Source organism: Thalassophryne amazonica, chromosome 12, assembly GCF_902500255.1.
Source record: "Thalassophryne amazonica chromosome 12, fThaAma1.1, whole genome shotgun sequence".
Classification (NCBI taxonomy): domain Eukaryota; kingdom Metazoa; phylum Chordata; class Actinopteri; order Batrachoidiformes; family Batrachoididae; genus Thalassophryne; species Thalassophryne amazonica.
Genome location: NC_047114.1, coordinates 87,762,428 through 87,781,487, shown reverse-complemented (window position 1 = coordinate 87,781,487; position 19,060 = coordinate 87,762,428). Strand labels below are relative to the sequence as shown.

At 41.6% G+C, this 19,060-nt stretch overlaps 1 protein-coding gene across 3 annotated transcripts in view; it reads left to right on the top strand.

The window, feature by feature from the left end:
* The window catches only part of clcn2a (chloride channel, voltage-sensitive 2a), a 150,913-nt gene that overhangs the window by 96,590 nt on the left and 35,263 nt on the right, over window positions 1–19,060 (top strand). For all 3 annotated transcript variants that reach the window (XM_034182674.1, XM_034182673.1, XM_034182672.1), the window contains exons 4-8: window positions 7,321–7,449; window positions 7,770–7,903; window positions 8,894–8,974; window positions 9,776–9,799; window positions 15,513–15,591. In XM_034182674.1, coding sequence (XP_034038565.1) covers window positions 7,321–7,449; window positions 7,770–7,903; window positions 8,894–8,974; window positions 9,776–9,799; window positions 15,513–15,591 — 447 coding nt within the window. The remainder of the gene's footprint in view (window positions 1–7,320; window positions 7,450–7,769; window positions 7,904–8,893; window positions 8,975–9,775; window positions 9,800–15,512; window positions 15,592–19,060) is intronic.

Sequence of the window (19,060 nt, the reverse complement as noted above, 5' to 3'; positions counted from 1 at the left end):
GACCCCAAGGGAAAAGCTAAAGTGACTTGCTAATAGAGTTTACTTTTACACGAGGTGCATTTTCACATTATATTTTATTTGCAGTACACTTGAAGAATCGACTTCAGTTAAAGTCCTTCTGCTGTGAAACCTTTTAAAAACTTTTTTGTGTGTTGTCTGAATTTGCAGCAGACACATTAAAAATTAAATTTTTGTATGTGCTGCAGGTTATGTTTGTGTTCTCCATGTTCTTGAGCATTTTTCATTTTCGAAATGTTACTGATGCAACTACCTGTTGTGGAATCGCTGCAAGAGCTTATTACTACCTTTGCCCAAGGAAATTGGGCAGAAGTTTTCGCCCCTGTTTATTTGTGAACAGCCTGAAACCCACAGGTTTTCATATATTGTTATGAAAGTTTTACAGAGGATTTGTATCCGGATAGGCAGGAACTGATTCAGTTTTCAAGGTCAAAGTCAGTCCTTCCTTTAACAGTGAACAAATTTTCAAAAATTTGTAACAGTCAAACAAGACTGAATTTCTTTCATATTTGAATGTGTTATGTAGGATGGTATCCTTTATCGACTGACAAAGTTTGACCCAGATCTGATCTAGATTACAGATTTTGAAACCCCAATCAAAACCCCTTTGGAAACTCCATTTAATGTATGTTTTCTTTACATTATACAACCCCTGGCAAACATTATGGAATCACCGGCCTCTGAGGATGTTCATTCAGTTGTTTAATTTTGTAGAAAAAAAGCAGATCACAGACATGACACAAAACTAAAGTCATTTCAAATGACAACTTTCTGGCTTTAAGAAACACTATAAGAAATCAAGAAAAAAGATTGTGGCAGTCAGTAATGGTTACTTTTTTAGACCAAGCAGAGGAAAAAAATATGGAATCACTCAATTCTGAGGAATAAATTATGGAATCACCCTGTAAATTTTCATCCCCAAAACTAACACCTGCATCATATCAGATCTGCTCATTAGTCTGCATCTAAAATGGAGTGAACACACCTTGGAGAGCTGTTGCACCAAGTGGACTGACATGAATCATGGCTCCAACACGAGATATGTCAATTGAAACAAAGGAGAGGATTATCAAACTCTTAAAAGAGAGTAAATCATCATGCAATGTTGCAAAAGATGTTGGTTGTTCACAGTCAGCTGTGTCTAAACTCTGGACCAAATACAAACAACATGGGAAGGTTGTTAAAGGCAAACATACTGGTAGACCAAGGAAGACATCAAAGCATCACAACAGAAAACTTAAAGCAATATGTGTCAAAAATCGAAAATGCACAACAAAACAAATGAGGAACGAATGGGAGGAAACTGGAGTCAACGTCTGTGACCCAACTGTAAGAAACCGCCTAATGGAAATGGGATTTACATACATAAAAGCTAAACGAAAGCCATCATTAACACCTAAACAGAAAAAAAACAAGGTTACAATGGCCTAAGGAAAAGCAGTCGTGGACTGTGGATGACTGGATGAAAGTCATATTCAGTGATGAATCTCGAATCTGCATTGGGCAAGGTGATGATGCTGGAACTTTTGTTTGGTGCCTTTCCAATGAGATTTATAAAGATGACTGCCTGAAGAGAACATGTAAATTTCCACAGTCATTGATGATATGGGGCTGCATGTCAGATAAATCAATAAATGCACAAGTTTACGTTGATATTTTGGACAATTGAAAGGATGTTTGGGGATGATGAAATCATTTTTCAAGATGATAATGCATCTTGCCATAGAGCAAAAACTGCGAAAACATTCCTTGCAAAAAGACACGTAGGGTCAATGTCAACAAGCAGATCTGATTTGATGCAGGTGTTAGTTTTGAGGATGAAAATTTACAGGGTGATTCCATAATTTTTTCCTCAGAATTGAGTGATTCCATATTTTTTTCCTCTGCTTGGTCTAAAAAAGTAACCGTTACTGACTGCCACAATCTTTTTTTTCTTGATTTCTTATAGTGTTTCTTAAAGCCAGAAAGTTGCCATTTGAAATGACTTTAGTTTTGTGTCATGTCTGTGATCTGCTTTTTTTCTACAAAATTAAACAACTGAATGAACATCCTCTGAGGCCGGTGATTCCATAATTTTTGCCAGGGGTTGTATCTTAATCAAACGTGCCCCAATCACACTCATATTTGAAAGTGATGTGCAGACTGGCACTCACTATAACATGACAAAGTTTGATGTGGATCTGATCCAGATTGTGGATTTTGTAGGCATTTGAATTTCATATAGAAAAGCCCATTTGGTGTGCATTTTGCATTATATCTCAGTCACTCTTCTTTTTCTGTTATGGATTTAAATACACACCCAAAATTGGATGGAGGTTCCAATTTTATGCCTGTTTCACTATCTTCCAGTTATCAGTCAGAAACCAAGTGGTAAAAAGCAACGACAAATTGTGCATAGCAGAGATAACCAATGTTCTGTGAAAATTATCTGAAAAAGTTGAAAAAAGAAACCTAACACCACAAAAAGACTTCGATTCAAGTGCATTAACTAAATATATACTCCTGATATTTGATCACATCTAATTTAAGCTTATGAAAAGCCACTTCCAACAGGACTTTGACCTTATTTTTTTTTTCCAAGCAAAAATTTGTGGAAATGGAAATTTGACCGAGGTTTGCTCTCTACAAGCGTGGTGCTGTTTTGCTCATTTGCTTGCATTATCTTAATTTGCTTGTGTTGGGGCCCTGACTGGCTACTGTTCAAAACTGACTGAATTCCCGGTGGGTGTCATTGAACAACTGATGATACTCTGTCTCCAACTTGGGAGTCATCAAGGCTTATGCACCATCACTTGACACGGACCATGAAGAGGTGGAAATCTTCTATGCCAAGCTGGACATCATCCTATCTGCTATCCTACTGTCTGACAAGATCATCCACCTCTGCAAATTCAATGCTTGGGTTGGAAAGGACTGCCAGCTGTGGCACAGAACTATCAGAAGAAGCAAAGTGGCCAAGTGCAATGTCAATGGCACCCTGCTTCTCACAATGTGCGCTCAACATGATCTGGTCATCACAACACCATCTTCAGGCAAATTCAAAAGTTCAGATTCTCCAGACAACACCTTCACTCGAAGTACTGGCACCTGCTCAGTTACATCATTGTCCGAAAGACCCAACCAGAAAGATGTCCTGTCCACCAAGACAATGACTTGTGCAGACAACTGTTGGATGGATCATCGTCTGATCTGCTTCAGGATCGAACTGAACATCCATTCCAAGAGGAGGCCTGGACACTGTAAAACTGTTAACAGGTTCAACATTATCAAACTCGAAGATCCAGTAACAAAAGTAGAGTTTCGACAATGTCTGATGAAAGAACTCCCCACAAAGTACTCCGCCCCAGCTCCTAAACATTGGAAGGAGCTCAAGATGGCCATAACGACAGCCTTGTACACCAGAAGAGGAAACACCAGGACTGGTTTGATGAGACTGACCAGGTCCTCTGAGGGCTCATCGACCAAAAGCGAAAAGCTTTCCTCAATCTCCAAAAAGATCTGACTTCACAAGTTTCGACTCCTGCAAAGCAAAGAAACTCTACAAAGTGAAACTTGCATGCATGCAAAAAAAAAATCAGTGATGGATTAACGAGGCTGCTGAAATCCAAAACCTCAGTGACAGAAATGACAGCAGAGGCTTTTTTAAGGCCAAAAAAAAAAAAAACAATCTATGGCCTGTCGACCAAAGGCAAGCACCTCTTCAAAGCAAGGATGGCCTGAGCCTGTTGAAGACCAAAGATGACATCAGTGCTCAATGGAAAGAATACTTTGAAGACTTTTGAACATCAACCCAATCATTTAGTAGGAGGAAGTGCTTAACCATTTATCAAGACATCAGAGAAGAACTCAGCCTAACCCCAAATCTTGAAGAAACTCTTGTTGCCTGAAAGTCATGAAACAACAAAGCACCTGGGGAAGACAACAGTCTTGTTGAAGTCTATAAAGAAGGGTGGTCCCTTTATTCAATGGCAGTTGCACCAACTAATCATCAAAATCACTCAACAAGAAATACCAGCAGAGCTGAAAGACAACCATCTGAGACCACTAGTAGAAAACACCCTTCCTGAAACCCAGAGTGGACATGATTTTCACTGTCCGCCAATTGTAAGAAAAGTGTTGAAAGCAAAACCTGAGGCTTCTCTGTGACAACATGCCCATCACAGTTCTGGCATAAAAACTAAAGCCTTCAATGTTCAATCGAAAGGAAAAACAGGGCTGCATCATCGCCCCAAAATCTTCGTCATCTTTGCAGCAACAATCCTCCACCTGATAAAGGACAAGGTGACACCATTAATTGGCATGTAAAGAATGGATGGAAAGCTCTTCAATCTGAGCCAACTGAGAACAAAGAAGAAAATCAAAACAACTTCGCTCCTGGACTTCCAGTACGCCGACAACCGCAGCATATCATCCTTCATGGAAGAAGGTCCTCAGAAAATCCTTGAAACCTTTGACAAAGACTACATCAAGCTTGATCTTCACATCAACCTGAAGAAGACAAAGGTCCTGTATCAGCCTCCAACCAACATGGCCAATCCAAAGCTTCCTGCTGTAAAACTCCACAGACAAGTCCTGGAAAATGTGACCAACATTCCATACCTGGGCAGACGTGTCTTCAAACATCAACATTGATGCTGAGATCCAACACTGACTCAAGTGTGCAGGAATTTCCTTCAGCTGGCTTGGCACCCATGTTTTCAACAACAGAGACCTTCAACATGAAATGAAAATCATCGTCTCCAAAGCTATTGTCATGTCAACTCTGCTGTACGGATCTGAGACCTGGACCACCGGTACCGCCTTCACCTGAAGACCGTCGTGCAATTCCACCAATGTTGCCTGAGGAATATCCTCCACATCAGTTGAGAAGATTGCCAACATCAGCATCCTGGCTGAAGCCAAGCTCCAGAGCATCGATTGTGTCATTATCATGAACCACCTTCGGTGGGTGAGTCGCGTCATTAGGATGGATAATGGCTTACGTCCCAAGCAGATCTTCTACTACCAGTTGAGCGAAGGAAAACTGTTCACAGGAGGGCAGAATAAACACTACAAGGACCTCTTGAAGCACAACCTTAAGAACTGCTTCATCGACTGGAAGACCTAGGAAGAACATACAAGGGACTGAGCCAATTGTCGAGAAATGATCCACGTGGAAGTCTTTGAAAAAATATGGACCAACAACACAAAGGAGAAGAGGAGAAAGAGGAAGGAGAGAGAGCAAGATCCTGACCGACAGAAGCTCCCCACAACAACCACATGCAGCGTATGTCAAACTGCATGTCAAGACTGGGCCTGTTCAGTCGTCTCCACATCCACCATCCCGTCAAAGAGTCAATATTCCTTGTCACTGAGCGATTGCTCCATCTGGCTAGTGTATTTTTCAACTTTTCAATAAATCTTTTTTTCCTGGTCTTTGGAGAAAAAAAAATGCTGTACTTCCAACCACATGTATAAAATGTCTGTGGAGAATTTGCAAAAACAGCACTTGTCTCGCCTTCATTACCACAGCTTAGTTTGGAAGGATTTCTCCCATTCTTTAGGGATTACTCGCCTGTGCTGCAGGAGCACAGTTTTTGAGATATATATATATATATGTATATATACGAGGTCTATTAGAAAAGAAACCAACAGTTTTATTTAAAAAAAAAACTATATGGATTTGAATCATGTGTGAGATTACATCAGCCAAGCTTGAACCCTCGTGCGCATGCCTGAGTTTTTTTTCACGCCTGTCGGTGACGTCATTCGCCTGTGAGCACACCTTGTGGAAGGAGTGGTCCAGCTCCCTCGTCGGATTTTCATTGTCTGAGAAGTTGCTGAGAGACTGGTGCTGTGCTTGATCAAACTTTTTTCAAAAGCTGTGAGGCACATCTGAGTGGAAACCATTCGAGAAATTCAGCTGGTTTTCGGTGTAAATTTTAACGGCTGATGAGAGATTTTGGCTTGTTTCTATCGCTGTAAGGACTTCCCACGGAGCAGGACGTCGCGCAGCGCTCCGAGGTGACATTGTCATCCTGTTTTAAGCTGAAAACCTCCAAATTTAAGCCTCTGTTGACCCAGGATGTCGTGAGAGAACAGAGAAGTTTCAGAAGAGGTTGGAATCAGCAGTTTATCTGGACATTCCACTGTTAAAGGAGATTTTTTTTTTAATGAAAGACGTGCGGACGGATTGGTGCGTCGCCTCGCAGCCGGTGTGGCGCGCCCGCCACAGGAAAAACACCTCTGTGTTAACTATTTGTAAAATCCAGGCGGCTTTTGGTGGCTTTCAGTTGAGTATCTGAGAAATTGTTTAACAGCAGGGCATGTTCCAACTTGTCCTTAAGGCTTCCAACGGAGGTGTTTTTCCTGTGGCGGGTGTGCGGCGCCGGCTGCAAGCCGACGCGCCAATCCGTCCGCACGTCTTTCATTAAAAAAATCTCCTTTAACAGTGGAATGTCCGGATAAACTGCTGATTCCGAGCTCTTCTGAAACTTCTCTGTTCTCTCACGACGTCCTGGGTCAACAGAGGCTTACATTTGGAGGTTTTCATCTTGAAACAGGATGACGACGTCGCCTCGGAGCGCTGCACGACATCCCGCTCCGTGGGAAGTCCTTAAAGCGATAGAAACAATCCAAAATCTCTCATCAGCCGTTTAAAATTTACACCGAAAACCAGCTGAATTTCTCGAATGGTGTCCACTCAGATGTGCCTCACAGTTTTTGAAAAGATTTTGATCAAGCACAGCGCCAGTCTCTCAGCAACTTCTCAGACAAAGGAATTCCGACGAGGGGGCTGGACCACTCCTTCCACAAGGCGTGCTCACAGGCGAATGACGTCACCGACAGGCGTGAAAAAACTCTCACATGCGCACGAGGGTTCAAGCTTGGCTGATGTAATCACACGTGATTCAAATCCATATTTTTTTTTTTTTTTTAAATAAGGTCGGATACTTTTCTCACAGACCTCGTGTGTGTGTGTGTGTGTATGTATGTGTGTGTATATATATATAAACTTTTTCTGTGATATTTTCCTGAGATCTATTAAGCACTTCCCCCAAATGGGTTATATTAAATGTTCAAATGTGATAGCGAGCTAAATGATGAATGAGGCAATGAGCCACCGAACTTCTAAAGTGGGGAAAAACGAATAACGAGGCTGTGACAGTAAAACGAGGGAGGTTGTAATGAAGAGGAGAGAAATCAGGCAAATCCGTTCACAACTGATAAAAATAGATGAGACCATTTATTAGGCAGCGCAAATGTAAAGTTTCTGCTGTGTAGTATTTCAATATACTGAGGTGTGTGTGTGTGTGTGTGCAGCACAGAAGTGGATGTACGGTGGCCTGGACAGTAACCTTCTCCTGCAGTACATCGCCTGGGTCACCTACCCTGTTGTGCTTATCACGTTCTCTGCGGGATTCACACAGATCTTGGCTCCACAGGCTGTGGGTAAGACACATACAGATCACATTTCTACGCCTGAATCATATATAATGCACGACACGGCCTCCACGGCACTGTGCATCTCTTTAAAATATAATAACCAGGCAGATTTGAGCCCACATGGATTGTGGATTACAACAAAAACACAATTTTGCAGAAAACCCCTGAAAAATAGCTCCAATAAGACACAGACTATATGAATATCAATCACCTTTTTCCATCCCCACCATATTTTTTTTCTCCTCCCTCTTTTCCATAATTGCTTTCTGTCAACCCCTCGGTCACATCATTATCCTATCTTTCACCTCTTTCTTTCCATATTGCAGGTTCAGGCATCCCTGAGGTGAAGACCATTCTGAGGGGTGTGGTCCTGAAGGAGTATCTGACCTTTAAGACCTTTGTGGCTAAAGTCATTGGTCTTACATGCGCCCTTGGTAGTGGAATGCCTTTGGGGAAGGAGGTAAATCTTGCTGACTTCCACCAAGGAGATGGTATACAAATAACAAATGTTTTCCATGAATGCAATGGTGAGAATATTTGTATGATTTGAAAGATTGAATGTTGGGGTTGATAAGGTTAGACCTTACCTGTGTGAAGCGCCTTGAGGCAACTTTGTTGTGATTTGGTGCTATATAAATGCAAATAAATGAAATCGAAATGTTCCGTACAACTCCGTTTCATCTTGTTGAATGGAACATTCCATTTTTTTTAACAGATGAAAATATTCATGTAACTCTTCTTTCCATTGCACAAATGGAAATTGTTCATTATTTCTTTTATATGACACCTAAATAGATCTGTCATTTGATATATAACTCACTTCTCAGAACAGGAAGCCAGCAGCAGCGAGGAGACGACTCTTTCTCCCTACAGGCGTTGACTTCACCTCACAGACAACTTGCTGACACTCTATTGTGCATTGCATGCACCACTAAGGCCCAAAGCGCAGTGTGCAGAAGCACACGTGTACTATCCTCAATCAATCGAAAAAGTGCAATATGAACTTGTCCAATTCTTCATCTGACTGCAGTTCTACAGCCACTAATTATGTCCCCTTAACGTAGCTGAGATATAGTTAGTGTTTTTGTTTTCATATTGGAATGTTAGCATTGCTCATCTTGTAATAAGGAAATACTTTTATTGTGAAACACACTAAGGCAGTCAGGGCAGGCAGAGGTGGGGGCGTATCAGAGGCTAGCTGCTAAATGAAATCATAAATGCTGGTAACTGCCAGTTGAAAATATTTTTTTTCCTTGAAAATCAAAGAAAGCCCAAATTCATTAGAAAAAAAAAAGTATTGTTTCTCCATATGAAAGCACTTGCTGAACCAGATCTGGCCCTTGCGGCCCTCCTTTGAGACCAGAGCGTCAGTAATAAAAAGAATTAAATTAAATCCACACAAGGTTTGATCAGTATTAAAAATGCACTTCCCTTTTGTCTTCCCACTCAGGGTCCCTTCGTGCACGTGGCCAGTCTGTGTGCTGCGCTCTTGAGCAAATTCATGGCTGCTCTCTTTGGAGGGATTTACATGGTAAGAAGGATAAACCACACTGACACACAGTGACAAGGACACACACAAGTTTGTATCCTGAATCTCTGTGAACCTTAACTGATCCATGCTGTGGATACAACTGAGTTACTTTACTGTTAATAAATCTGTGTATTTTTTTGCATTATATATATACTTTTCTATCACACCTCATGCTTTGAATGAAGTATTTAAGGATGTCTTTCATGTTATAAACATAAAAATAATCCTACATATGGGTATAAAATCAGTGATGATGGTAATGTTAATATTTTTTTAATTAGAACTGGTGTTATATTATTTGTATTATAATTTAATTTGAAAAGCACCTGATATATAGTTTTGGAAAATGCTATATAAATTATTATTAGTCGTAGTGTTGTCGTCACCATCATCATTATATTGGAAAGTACAGCATAAATAAAAGTTATTGTTCTTAATCTCTTAAAGACACTGTGGGGGATTTACTTTGGTGTCCCTTTCGTGTTGTGAGGAGTCTGATGTTTTGCCGTTTTCCTAGGACATGCGCTCTCCTCCACTCACGTGCGAGCATGCCGTGGTGCAGCGGACCGTGCGCTGTGCTTCAACAGCATCACCGGCACCCAGTGTGCAGGAAGAAAACAAAAAACTCTCACACTTAAAGAGGCTCAGGATAGTCCAGACTGAAGTGTTAATCATGGAATCAAACGTGTCTGATTCAGTCTGATTTGGATTATGATTTGGATGACTTCCAGGGAAAAACAAGGTAACCTTTTATTAATAACACTCACGTATTTGTTTTGTTTTTCACCTTTATTGCTAAAGGAAGAACCCTTTGAAGGAAGCAAGGTATGAAAGCACGTATCCGATCATTTAAAAAGAAAAAAATCATCTGCGTCTGCTGTTTGTTTTCCAAGGCTGCAGTAGAGAAACGCTTCCATTTGTCTGAGCTGTGTGTGAGTAATCTGAACCAATGTGATGTTGATTTGATGCTGTTCAAACACTCATTGCCTGGTTTGTACAGTTTTTTTTAATTTATATATATTTTTTCTCATTTATGTTCTTCCATATCCTGCTGCTGCAGTGCGAAGCGCACTCTGTAAAACCTGCTGAGTTAGTTCAACTCAAAACATTTTGAAGAAATCAAAGCTTTGAAGCATTTATTTTAACATAATTTAAAAAATAAGCCACTTACATTCAAATTTCAAATTTATTAATTTATATAGCGCCAATTCACGACAAAATTGTCCCAAGGCGCTTCACAACATAAAAAACAATTAAAAATTTAAAACACAATAAAAACAACCATAAAAGAAAGACAGCAGTAAAAGAATACGAGATTAAAAACACATCATAACACTAATGATAAAACAGGGAAAATAAATGAGTCTTTAAACGTGATTTAAAGGTCTCCACAGTGTCCGACTGCCGAATGTGTGCCGGCAGATCGTTCCACAGAGCTGGGGCACGATAGGAAAAAGCTCTGTGACCGGCAGACTTTTTATTCACCCTGGGAACACACAGAAGTCCTGCACCCTGAGAACGCAGGACCCGAGCTGGTACATAGGGGCTTATCAAGTCAGCCAGATAGGGAGGTGCAAGTCCATGAACAATTTTATAAACTAAAATCAGTACTTTAAAATCTGATCTTGCAGAAACAGGAAGCCAGTGCAGGGATGCCAAGATTGGCGTAATGTGGTCAAACTTTCTGCTCCGTGTCAAAAGTCTGGCAGCAGCATTCTGAACCAATTGAAGACCCCTGATCCTGGACTGCGGTAAGCCAGAGAATAGAGCATTACAATAGTCCAATCTAGAAGAGACAAACCCATGAATCAAAGTCTCAGCATCAGCCATAGACAGAATAGGACAAATCCTCGCTATATTTCGCAAATGGAAGAAGGCAGTCCTTGTAATGTCTCTAATGTGGAGATCAAAGGACAACGCAGGATCAAAAATTACTCCAAGGTTCCTCACTTTATCCGTATGATGTATAACACACGGACCTAAGCTAAATGCTAGCTGATCAAATTGATGCCAATATCTCGCTGGACCAAAAACCATAACTTCAGTCTTATCAGAATGTAAAAGTAGGAAGTTACTAGACATCCAACTTCTTACTGATGCAAGACAATCTTCCAAGGATTTTATGTGAGTAAGATTACCAGCAGTTATTGGCATATACAATTGAGTGTCATCAGCATAGCAATGAAAGGGAATCCCAAAACGCCGCAATATATTCCCGAGGGGTGCTACATAAAGAGAAAAAAGCAAGGGGCCCAAAACGGATCCCTGAGGAACCCCAAACTTCATGCCTCTACGATCGGAGGAGGTTCCATTACACAATACACAGTAGGAATGACTGGACAGGTACGACGTCAACCATGCAAGAGCAGTTCCAGTAATCCCAAAGTGATTCTCCAGCCTATTGAGTAGAATATGGTAATCCACAGTGTCAAATGCAGCACTAAGATCCAGCAGCACCAGGACCGTAGTGATATCCGAGTCCATTGCTCGCAAAAGGTCATTCACTACTTTAGTAAGTGCTGTCTCTGTGGAGTGAAATTTTCTAAAAGCAGACTGCAGTGGCTCAAAAAGATTATTCTCAGTGAGGTAGTCCACGAGCTGTCGCGAGACCACTTTTTCCAGGATTTTAGAACAAAATGACAGATTTGATATCGGTCTATAATTCTTCAATACACTAGGGTCGAGATTAGATTTTTTTAAGTAATGGTTTGATCACTGCAGACTTAAAACACTTAGGAACAGATCCAGAAGTTAATGAGAGATTTATAATTTCCAGCACAGTTGGTCCAAGAATGGGCCACAGGTCCTTAAACAGTTTTGTTGGTATAGGATCAATTAAACAGGCTGTGCTTTTAGTAGACGTCACGAGCTTCGTCAGTGCGCCTAGCGAGATACCATCAAAATCTGTAAATCTGGATACCACCTCAGTGGGCGCATCCACCTCCACAGCAGTATGCAGTGGTTGGGAAAAAGCCTCCTGAGATATACTCAACCTAATATCCTCAATTTTCTTCTCGAAGTAATCCAAGAAGTCCTGTGCTGAGAAAGGAGAGTGAATAACAGGTGGCTGTCCATGAATAAGAAGTGCCACAGTTTCAAACAAAAACTTGGAATTATGCTTATTTTTATTAATCAAATCAGAATAATAGGCAGGCTTTGTAGCCAGTAGTGCCTGCTTATAATCCAAGACAGCATCTCGCCATGCAAGATGGAACACCTCTAACTTAGAACTATGCCATTTCCGTTCAAAACCTCGAGCCTTCTGCCTAAGGTCACGCAGGTAACCATTAAACCAAGGTGAGTATGCCTTGGGAAGGCGTGTCCTTAAGAGAGGAGGTGCAACCTTGTCCAGTGTGGCCTTGAGCGCTGAGTTCAAGCCATCCGCAAGACTATCTACTGATTGAATATTCTCTAACCCCGAGGCCAAAATTTCAGGCAGTCTGGCTTCGAGTTCTATCATAATTGAAGGAGTAATGCGTCGCCGCAAAGAAAGACCAGGCTTTCGATCCACTAGGCGCGGCAACATAAATGCACACCTAACAAATGAGTGGTCAGAGATCACCGAGGCAAGAGGCAAAATGTCAATGTTTGTGACAGCAAGGCCACATGTGAGTACCAGATCAAGGGTATTTCCACTAGTATGTGTTGAATCCTGAATACATTGCTGGAATCCCAGCTCATCCACAAGTTCCATAAATGACTTGCAAAGGGGATCAGAGGGCTTATTTATGTGAATATTAAAATCACCAATAATCAAAATGTTGTCCACACTAGCTGACAGGCTAGAGATGAATGCACCAAATTCATCTAAAAATTCAGAATATGGGCCAGGAGGCCTATAAACAGTGACAACATGGCATGACTGATTTCCATGACAATGTCTAGCATCATGGGCAGAGCGGAGAGTCAGATGCTCAAACGAATTATATTTATGCCCCCTGACAGTCAAGAAGGTAAACTTGGATTTATATATAAAAGCAACACCCCCGCCTTGCTTTGCACAACGAGACGTGAATGAATGTGTACCCTGGTGGGCAGGCCTCATTCAGAGGAAGAACAGCTGTGGGTTTGAGCCAGGTTTCACATAACCCAATCATGTCCAAATGATGATCCATAATTAGATCGTTAATCAACAGGGATTTTGAGGACAAAGATCTGATGTTAATAAGACCCAAACTTCTGTCGGTTTGACAGACTGACATCTTTGAATAGGCTTGAGTATCTTAAAATCGACTCCACGTTTTCCATCCAGCGCCCGGAGAGTGTCAGGAACCGCTGTCTTCACATCAGGACTACAATTCCCAGAAGCTGCAGCGCTCTGATGACGTGGGCGCCGAGCACCGATGCGCTCAGCTGACCAGATGATCGGCACAGACGACCCAGTTCGATGGAACACAAACTTTCTCCGGGAGCCTCTGTGGACACAGCGACGTCGGCGGAACAAGCCAAGCTCTCTGATAGTGAGAATGTCCCGAGGGACATTATTGTTGTTCAAGCTTCGTAGCTCAGCTGCAGAGTAGCTTAGCATCACGCCAGCCGAGGGAGTGAAATGCGGCGTCGTACAGCGCAAAGCAGGCAATAAACAATCAAAGATAACTAAAAATGCACACTGAAGGACCAAAAACCACGTTAAGTACATATCCAAAATAAAAATTACACTCAAGCCACTAAAAACCGAATTATACACGAGAGAACTGGAGAAAATCAGACAAGCGGCGAACACACAACGCCAGCAACTCTTCTTCGTCTCCTCCTCGTCTCCTTTGGTACTAAAGTGTTTCCCCGGGGGACGCGTTTACCCCATTAAAGCTGTACGGGCTTTCCAATTTCATGAAACTGACAAACTTTACATTCTACCGAAATCCATTATATTGTCAGTTTGTTTTTGTCATGTGTTGCAAAATTACAGCTGATTTTAATGGAGAGAAAATATTTCAGTATCTGGGGAGAATTCCATAGCAAATATTTTATTTTCCTTTTAATACCATCTACAGGAGGAAGTGTTTTCCACCATCTTAGTTTATTTTGTTCAAGCGAGCAGCCAGCTGACATAAAGATGCCTTTCTTTACTCTGATTGGCTGCCACCATGTGCTTCCCAGCATCCCTTGTGCAAGTCGGAAGAAGCCCGGACACTGAGTGTAGTTCAGGGCCATCTGTTGGCTTGAAAAATTTCCCTTCTGGGGAATAGATTTTTATTTAAATTTTTTCCAGACAATGAGAAATTTGATCATATTGGCAATGTCATATTATGAAAATATTATACTGGTACCAAGGAAATTTTTTTTATATGACTTAAATCTTAAAAATAAATAAATAAATAAATAAAAACAACTCAGTGCACCTTTAAGTTTGTAAATTACTTCTGATAACTTCATCAGAAATGATCAATGAACAGGTGCAAAAAAAAAAAAAAAATTTTTAACTTTGCTAAATTAAGTGGAATTGCTTACTTTATGTTTCAGTTAATTTAGAAATAGTTTATTTTCCTCATTTAATTATTTGATTTTTTTGTGATTAAATGGTATTATAGCTCATATATTAAAGTCTACTTTAATATCTACTACTGCATCACTATGGTGATGCATCCTTTAAAAAAAAACTAAAATTAAAAAAATCTTGAAATTGGTAAGAAATTACATGTTTTGTTATTGTCACTTTAAACATGAAGAAGCTGCTGCTTACCACAACCAGGTAGGAGCATGCACATCGTGATGGTCTCTCTGAGACTGTTACTGCAGCAGATAACAGAATATTTTCAGAAGAATCTTTCAAATGGTGAAACAAGCACCAAATTCAGCACAAATACTGCTTATACATTAGTGTTTTGAGAAAACCAACTGGCCACTTAATTGCCCCCTACCTGGTTGCCTATTGAAAATTTAAGTGGCCAGTTGGTATTCTCAAAAGAGTAATGTGTAAGGAGTATTTGCTTCAATTTTGGTGTTTGTTTCCAGAAATAAATGGTTGTTACAGTTATCTGCTCCACAGCGTGTGTAGGAGCAGTTCATACAGACGTTCAGTTCCTAAAACGAGCCTTTCCATCCTAAATTTGCTTAAAGTAGGATCATTTTAGATTAGATTAGAGAGAACTTTATATATCCCTTGGAAAGACTCCCTCAGGGAAATAGAGGTTGCAGCAACATTGTATAGCAGCACACAGGGTAAGAAGCACACAGTGTTAAAAGTAAAAAAGAAAAAGCGGTTGCAAATATAAATACCAGACATACTAGTTAACTGGCTACTATTATTCCTCTCCTTCCTGTTCTCTGTCTTCCTGTTACTCATCCTCCCCCTGAGTGAGGAGTTGCAGGAGTTTTGATCTGCACAGTCAGAGTTATCTGTGCCATTGTACACATATGTACAGTGGCACAACCATGAGTTCAACTAACTCCTCGGGTTGAAATGCTTTAGTGTACAGTATTGTGTGTCTGTTTGTACACATGCACCTGTTTGGGTTTGAGCCAGCATGTATATGTTCTTGAATGCATCTCTCTCGCTCTCTCTCTCCCTCTCCCTGTATCTCTTTCTGCTCTGCAGAACGAGATGAGGAACACAGAGATGCTGTCGGCAGCGTGTGCAGTGGGCGTCGGCTGCTGCTTCGCCGCTCCTATTGGAGGTAAGACAGCAGCTTCTGACTGGATGATAATGAGTTGGCTAACGACAGCCATCCAACGCTTTGGCTTAGAACAACACATTACAACTACTGGCCAGATTGCCATTAAAATGCACATGAATATTCATGTTACCCAGACAACAGTGGTTCCCAGCCTGTGGGTCATGGTCCACAGGTTAGGAACGTGTTCACCTGATAACATTCAAGGATTCAAAGAAATTTTATTGTCATATGCACAGAAGAACATGTTCCCTGCACAATGAAATGTGTCTACTGCATTTAACCCATCCTAATTGCCAGTAGGAGCAGAAGTCGCCATTAGGCGCCCGGGGACCAGCTCCAGATGTACATCCCTGCCTTGGTCAACAGCAAGGCTGAGTAAACCAACACCGACCCATAACAAACAACACACACACAACACACAACACATAGGCCGGCCCGGTACATAAAACATATATATGAAAGCAAAACACGAGGGAAAAGGAGAAAAAAATCCTCATAGCTGCTGCATTACACAGCGGCAATGAGGGAAAAAAAATCCCCATCAGCACAAAAAACAATAATCACACAGACAAAAACAAGGACACAGGACGACAACCGAGATTTGAAAAGGTCCAGTTTATCAGAACATTCCGGAGGAAGCCTGTTTGGCGCCGTCAACGGCCTTGTCCGACAATCCTGGAGGGGGAGGGGGCAGCCCTGCGCAGTCTGAGCAGTCCTGAACAGTCCTAACACAGTCAACGTCAGAGCTGGAGAAGCTGAAGGCAGGGGGGAAGACCAGGGAGCATCTGTGGGGTCATGAGCTGGGAAAGACAAAAAATGGCTCTGCTACACTAATATACATATATTTTAACTGTGATTCTTTAATGTTTTGTAGAGATTAAGTACACATTTATGTCTGTAATAATAATGCCTTTGGTGGAACACTCACAGATAAATCTATGGTGTGTATATGGTACAGTGCAAGTTGGTTCATTTTCAGGGGTCACAAGTCAAAATAGTCACAACCTACTGAAAGAAAGAGGCTGCCAAAATAACAAAAGCTTTATAAAGAGTTCAAAAGAGTTAAAGATTAAAATGCAGAATACAAAAAGGTTGCAAGCTGGGGTTCCAAAAACTCCTCCGTGGCATTGACTTCATTATCACTCCCACAATAGTGACTATGAAAATGAGCTGTGATCTGAGGACAAAGGTGCACGTCAGACAGCGCAAGATCAGGTGGAGCCACAGTTTAGCCACTTCAGCCACCTGCATTCTCCTGGAGCATCTGCATACCCTTGATTCCCTTAACCCGTTTATGCCCAGATTTATATATGTAGTGGCTGCACTCTGCGTTGTGTTGTTATGACTCTGCCCATTCGCTCCCCTCGGGACGCGAACTCGCAATCTCCGGCATGGGAGTCAGACTCTCTAACCAGAAGGCTAAAACCCAGGGCTCTGGCCTCGTGACCAGAGAATCTTTTTGAGCTGTTGGGAGTGAGGTAATACTGCCTGTTAATAGTTTGGCCCTTTTCCAGGAAGTCTATGATGACATTGCCCCCCATGATCCCAAAACACGGAAGCCGCAGATGCCTTTTGTCTGAATTTTTTTGGGAGGTGGGGAACTATGGTGTTTCTCTTTGCTCTGAATATTTATTTGATTCAGGCTCAAAGTGCTAAACCTATGTTTCATTCTGGGTTACTAACTCTCTAGATCACCTTGGAAATAAGACAAAAGTGTCATTGAAGTTTCGACTCTGGTCAACTTCTGTTCTGCTGTCAGCATTTATGGTGTCCATCTACCCATCTCAGAATGTCAATGTCTTGTACACTGGACCAGCACTGGTCTTCATGTCCTGAATGTCATTCAGTGGTTCATTAGAGGGTGATGTTTTTGAACTTCTCAACTACATGCCATCTTCTGTGCTGTTTCCATAGTGGAATCTTAAGGGCAGCCCTCACCGAGGGAGTTGACCTTGTCTTTATGAATGACCTTGGCAGGGTGGGGGGGGGGGTGTCATACCTTTCTTTTGGTGATACTTTATCACAGTATGGGCTTCTGTTTTGTCCATTTTCAGATTTTGCTTACGTCTTGTGACTTTCTAGCGGTCCGCTGGAATGTATAACAGAAAAACTACTGAGTGCTTGTGCTTATGTGCCGTATTTTCCAAAGTGTATGTTGGAAAGTATAGGTCGCACCTGTCAAACTCTCTCGCTCTCTGATTTCACAATGTTGTACAAATCGTGCCTTTTTTCTGAATACTCATATCATTAATTTGGGATTTTTCTGCATTATCTCTTATCGTTGTGTACTTTTTTTCCTTGGCATTTATTCTTTCATTATTGGCATTTGTGTTTAGTGCTTTGATTCATGTCATTAATTATACTTTTATTGTATAGTAATTATAATGCATACAAAAATCACAGCAGTCTACAAGTTGCAGGAGCTCCAAAGTAAAAAAAAAAAAAAAAAAAAAAAGCTTGACTTATAGTCTAAAAAATATGGTATACGAGGTCTGTCAGTAAAGCAACGGTCCTTTTTATTTTTTTCAAAAACTATATGGATTTCATTCATATGTTTTTACGTCAGACATGCTTGAACCCTCGTGCGCATGCGTGAGTTTTTCCACGCCTGTCGGTGACGTCATTCGCCTGTGAGCACTCCTTGTGGGAGGAGTCGTCCAGCCCCTCGTCGGAATTCCTTTGTCTGAGAAGTTGCTGAGAGACTGGCGCGTTGTTTGATCAAAATTTTTTCTAAACCTGTGAGACACATCGAAGTGGACACGGTTCGAAAAATTAAGCTGGTTTTCAGTGAAAATTTTAACGGCTGATGAGAGATTTTGAGGTGATACTGTCGCTTTAAGGACTTCCCACGGTGCGAGACGTCGCTCAGCGCTCTCAGCCGCCGTCGTCAGCCTGCTTCAAGCTGAAAACCTCAACATTTCAGGCTCTATTGATCCAGGACGTCGTGAGAGAACAGAGAAGTTTCAGAAGAAGTCGGTTTCAGCATTTTATCCGGATATTCCACTGTTAAAGGAGATTTTTTTAATGAAAGACGTGCGGACGGATCCGCGCGTCGGGACGCAGCCGACGCGGTGCGGCGGCACAGGAAAAACACCTCCGTGTTGATAACCATTTGTAAAATCCAGGCGGCTTTTGATGGCTTTCAGTGGAGTGAGTATATGAGAAATTGTTTAACAGCAGGACATGTTCCAACTTGTCCTTAAGGCTTTCAACAGAGGTGTTTTTCCTGTGGCGGAGCGCGCGGACCCGTCCGCACGTCTTTCATTAAAAAAATCTCCATTAACAGTGGAATATCCGGATAAAATGCTGAAACCGACTTCTTCTGAAACTTCTCTGTTCTCTCACGACGTCCTGGATCAATAGAGCCTGAAATGTGGAGGTTTTCAGCTTGAACAGGCTGACGACGGCGGCTGAGAGCGCTGCGCGACGTCTCGCACCGTGGGAAGTCCTTAAAGCAACAGTATCACCT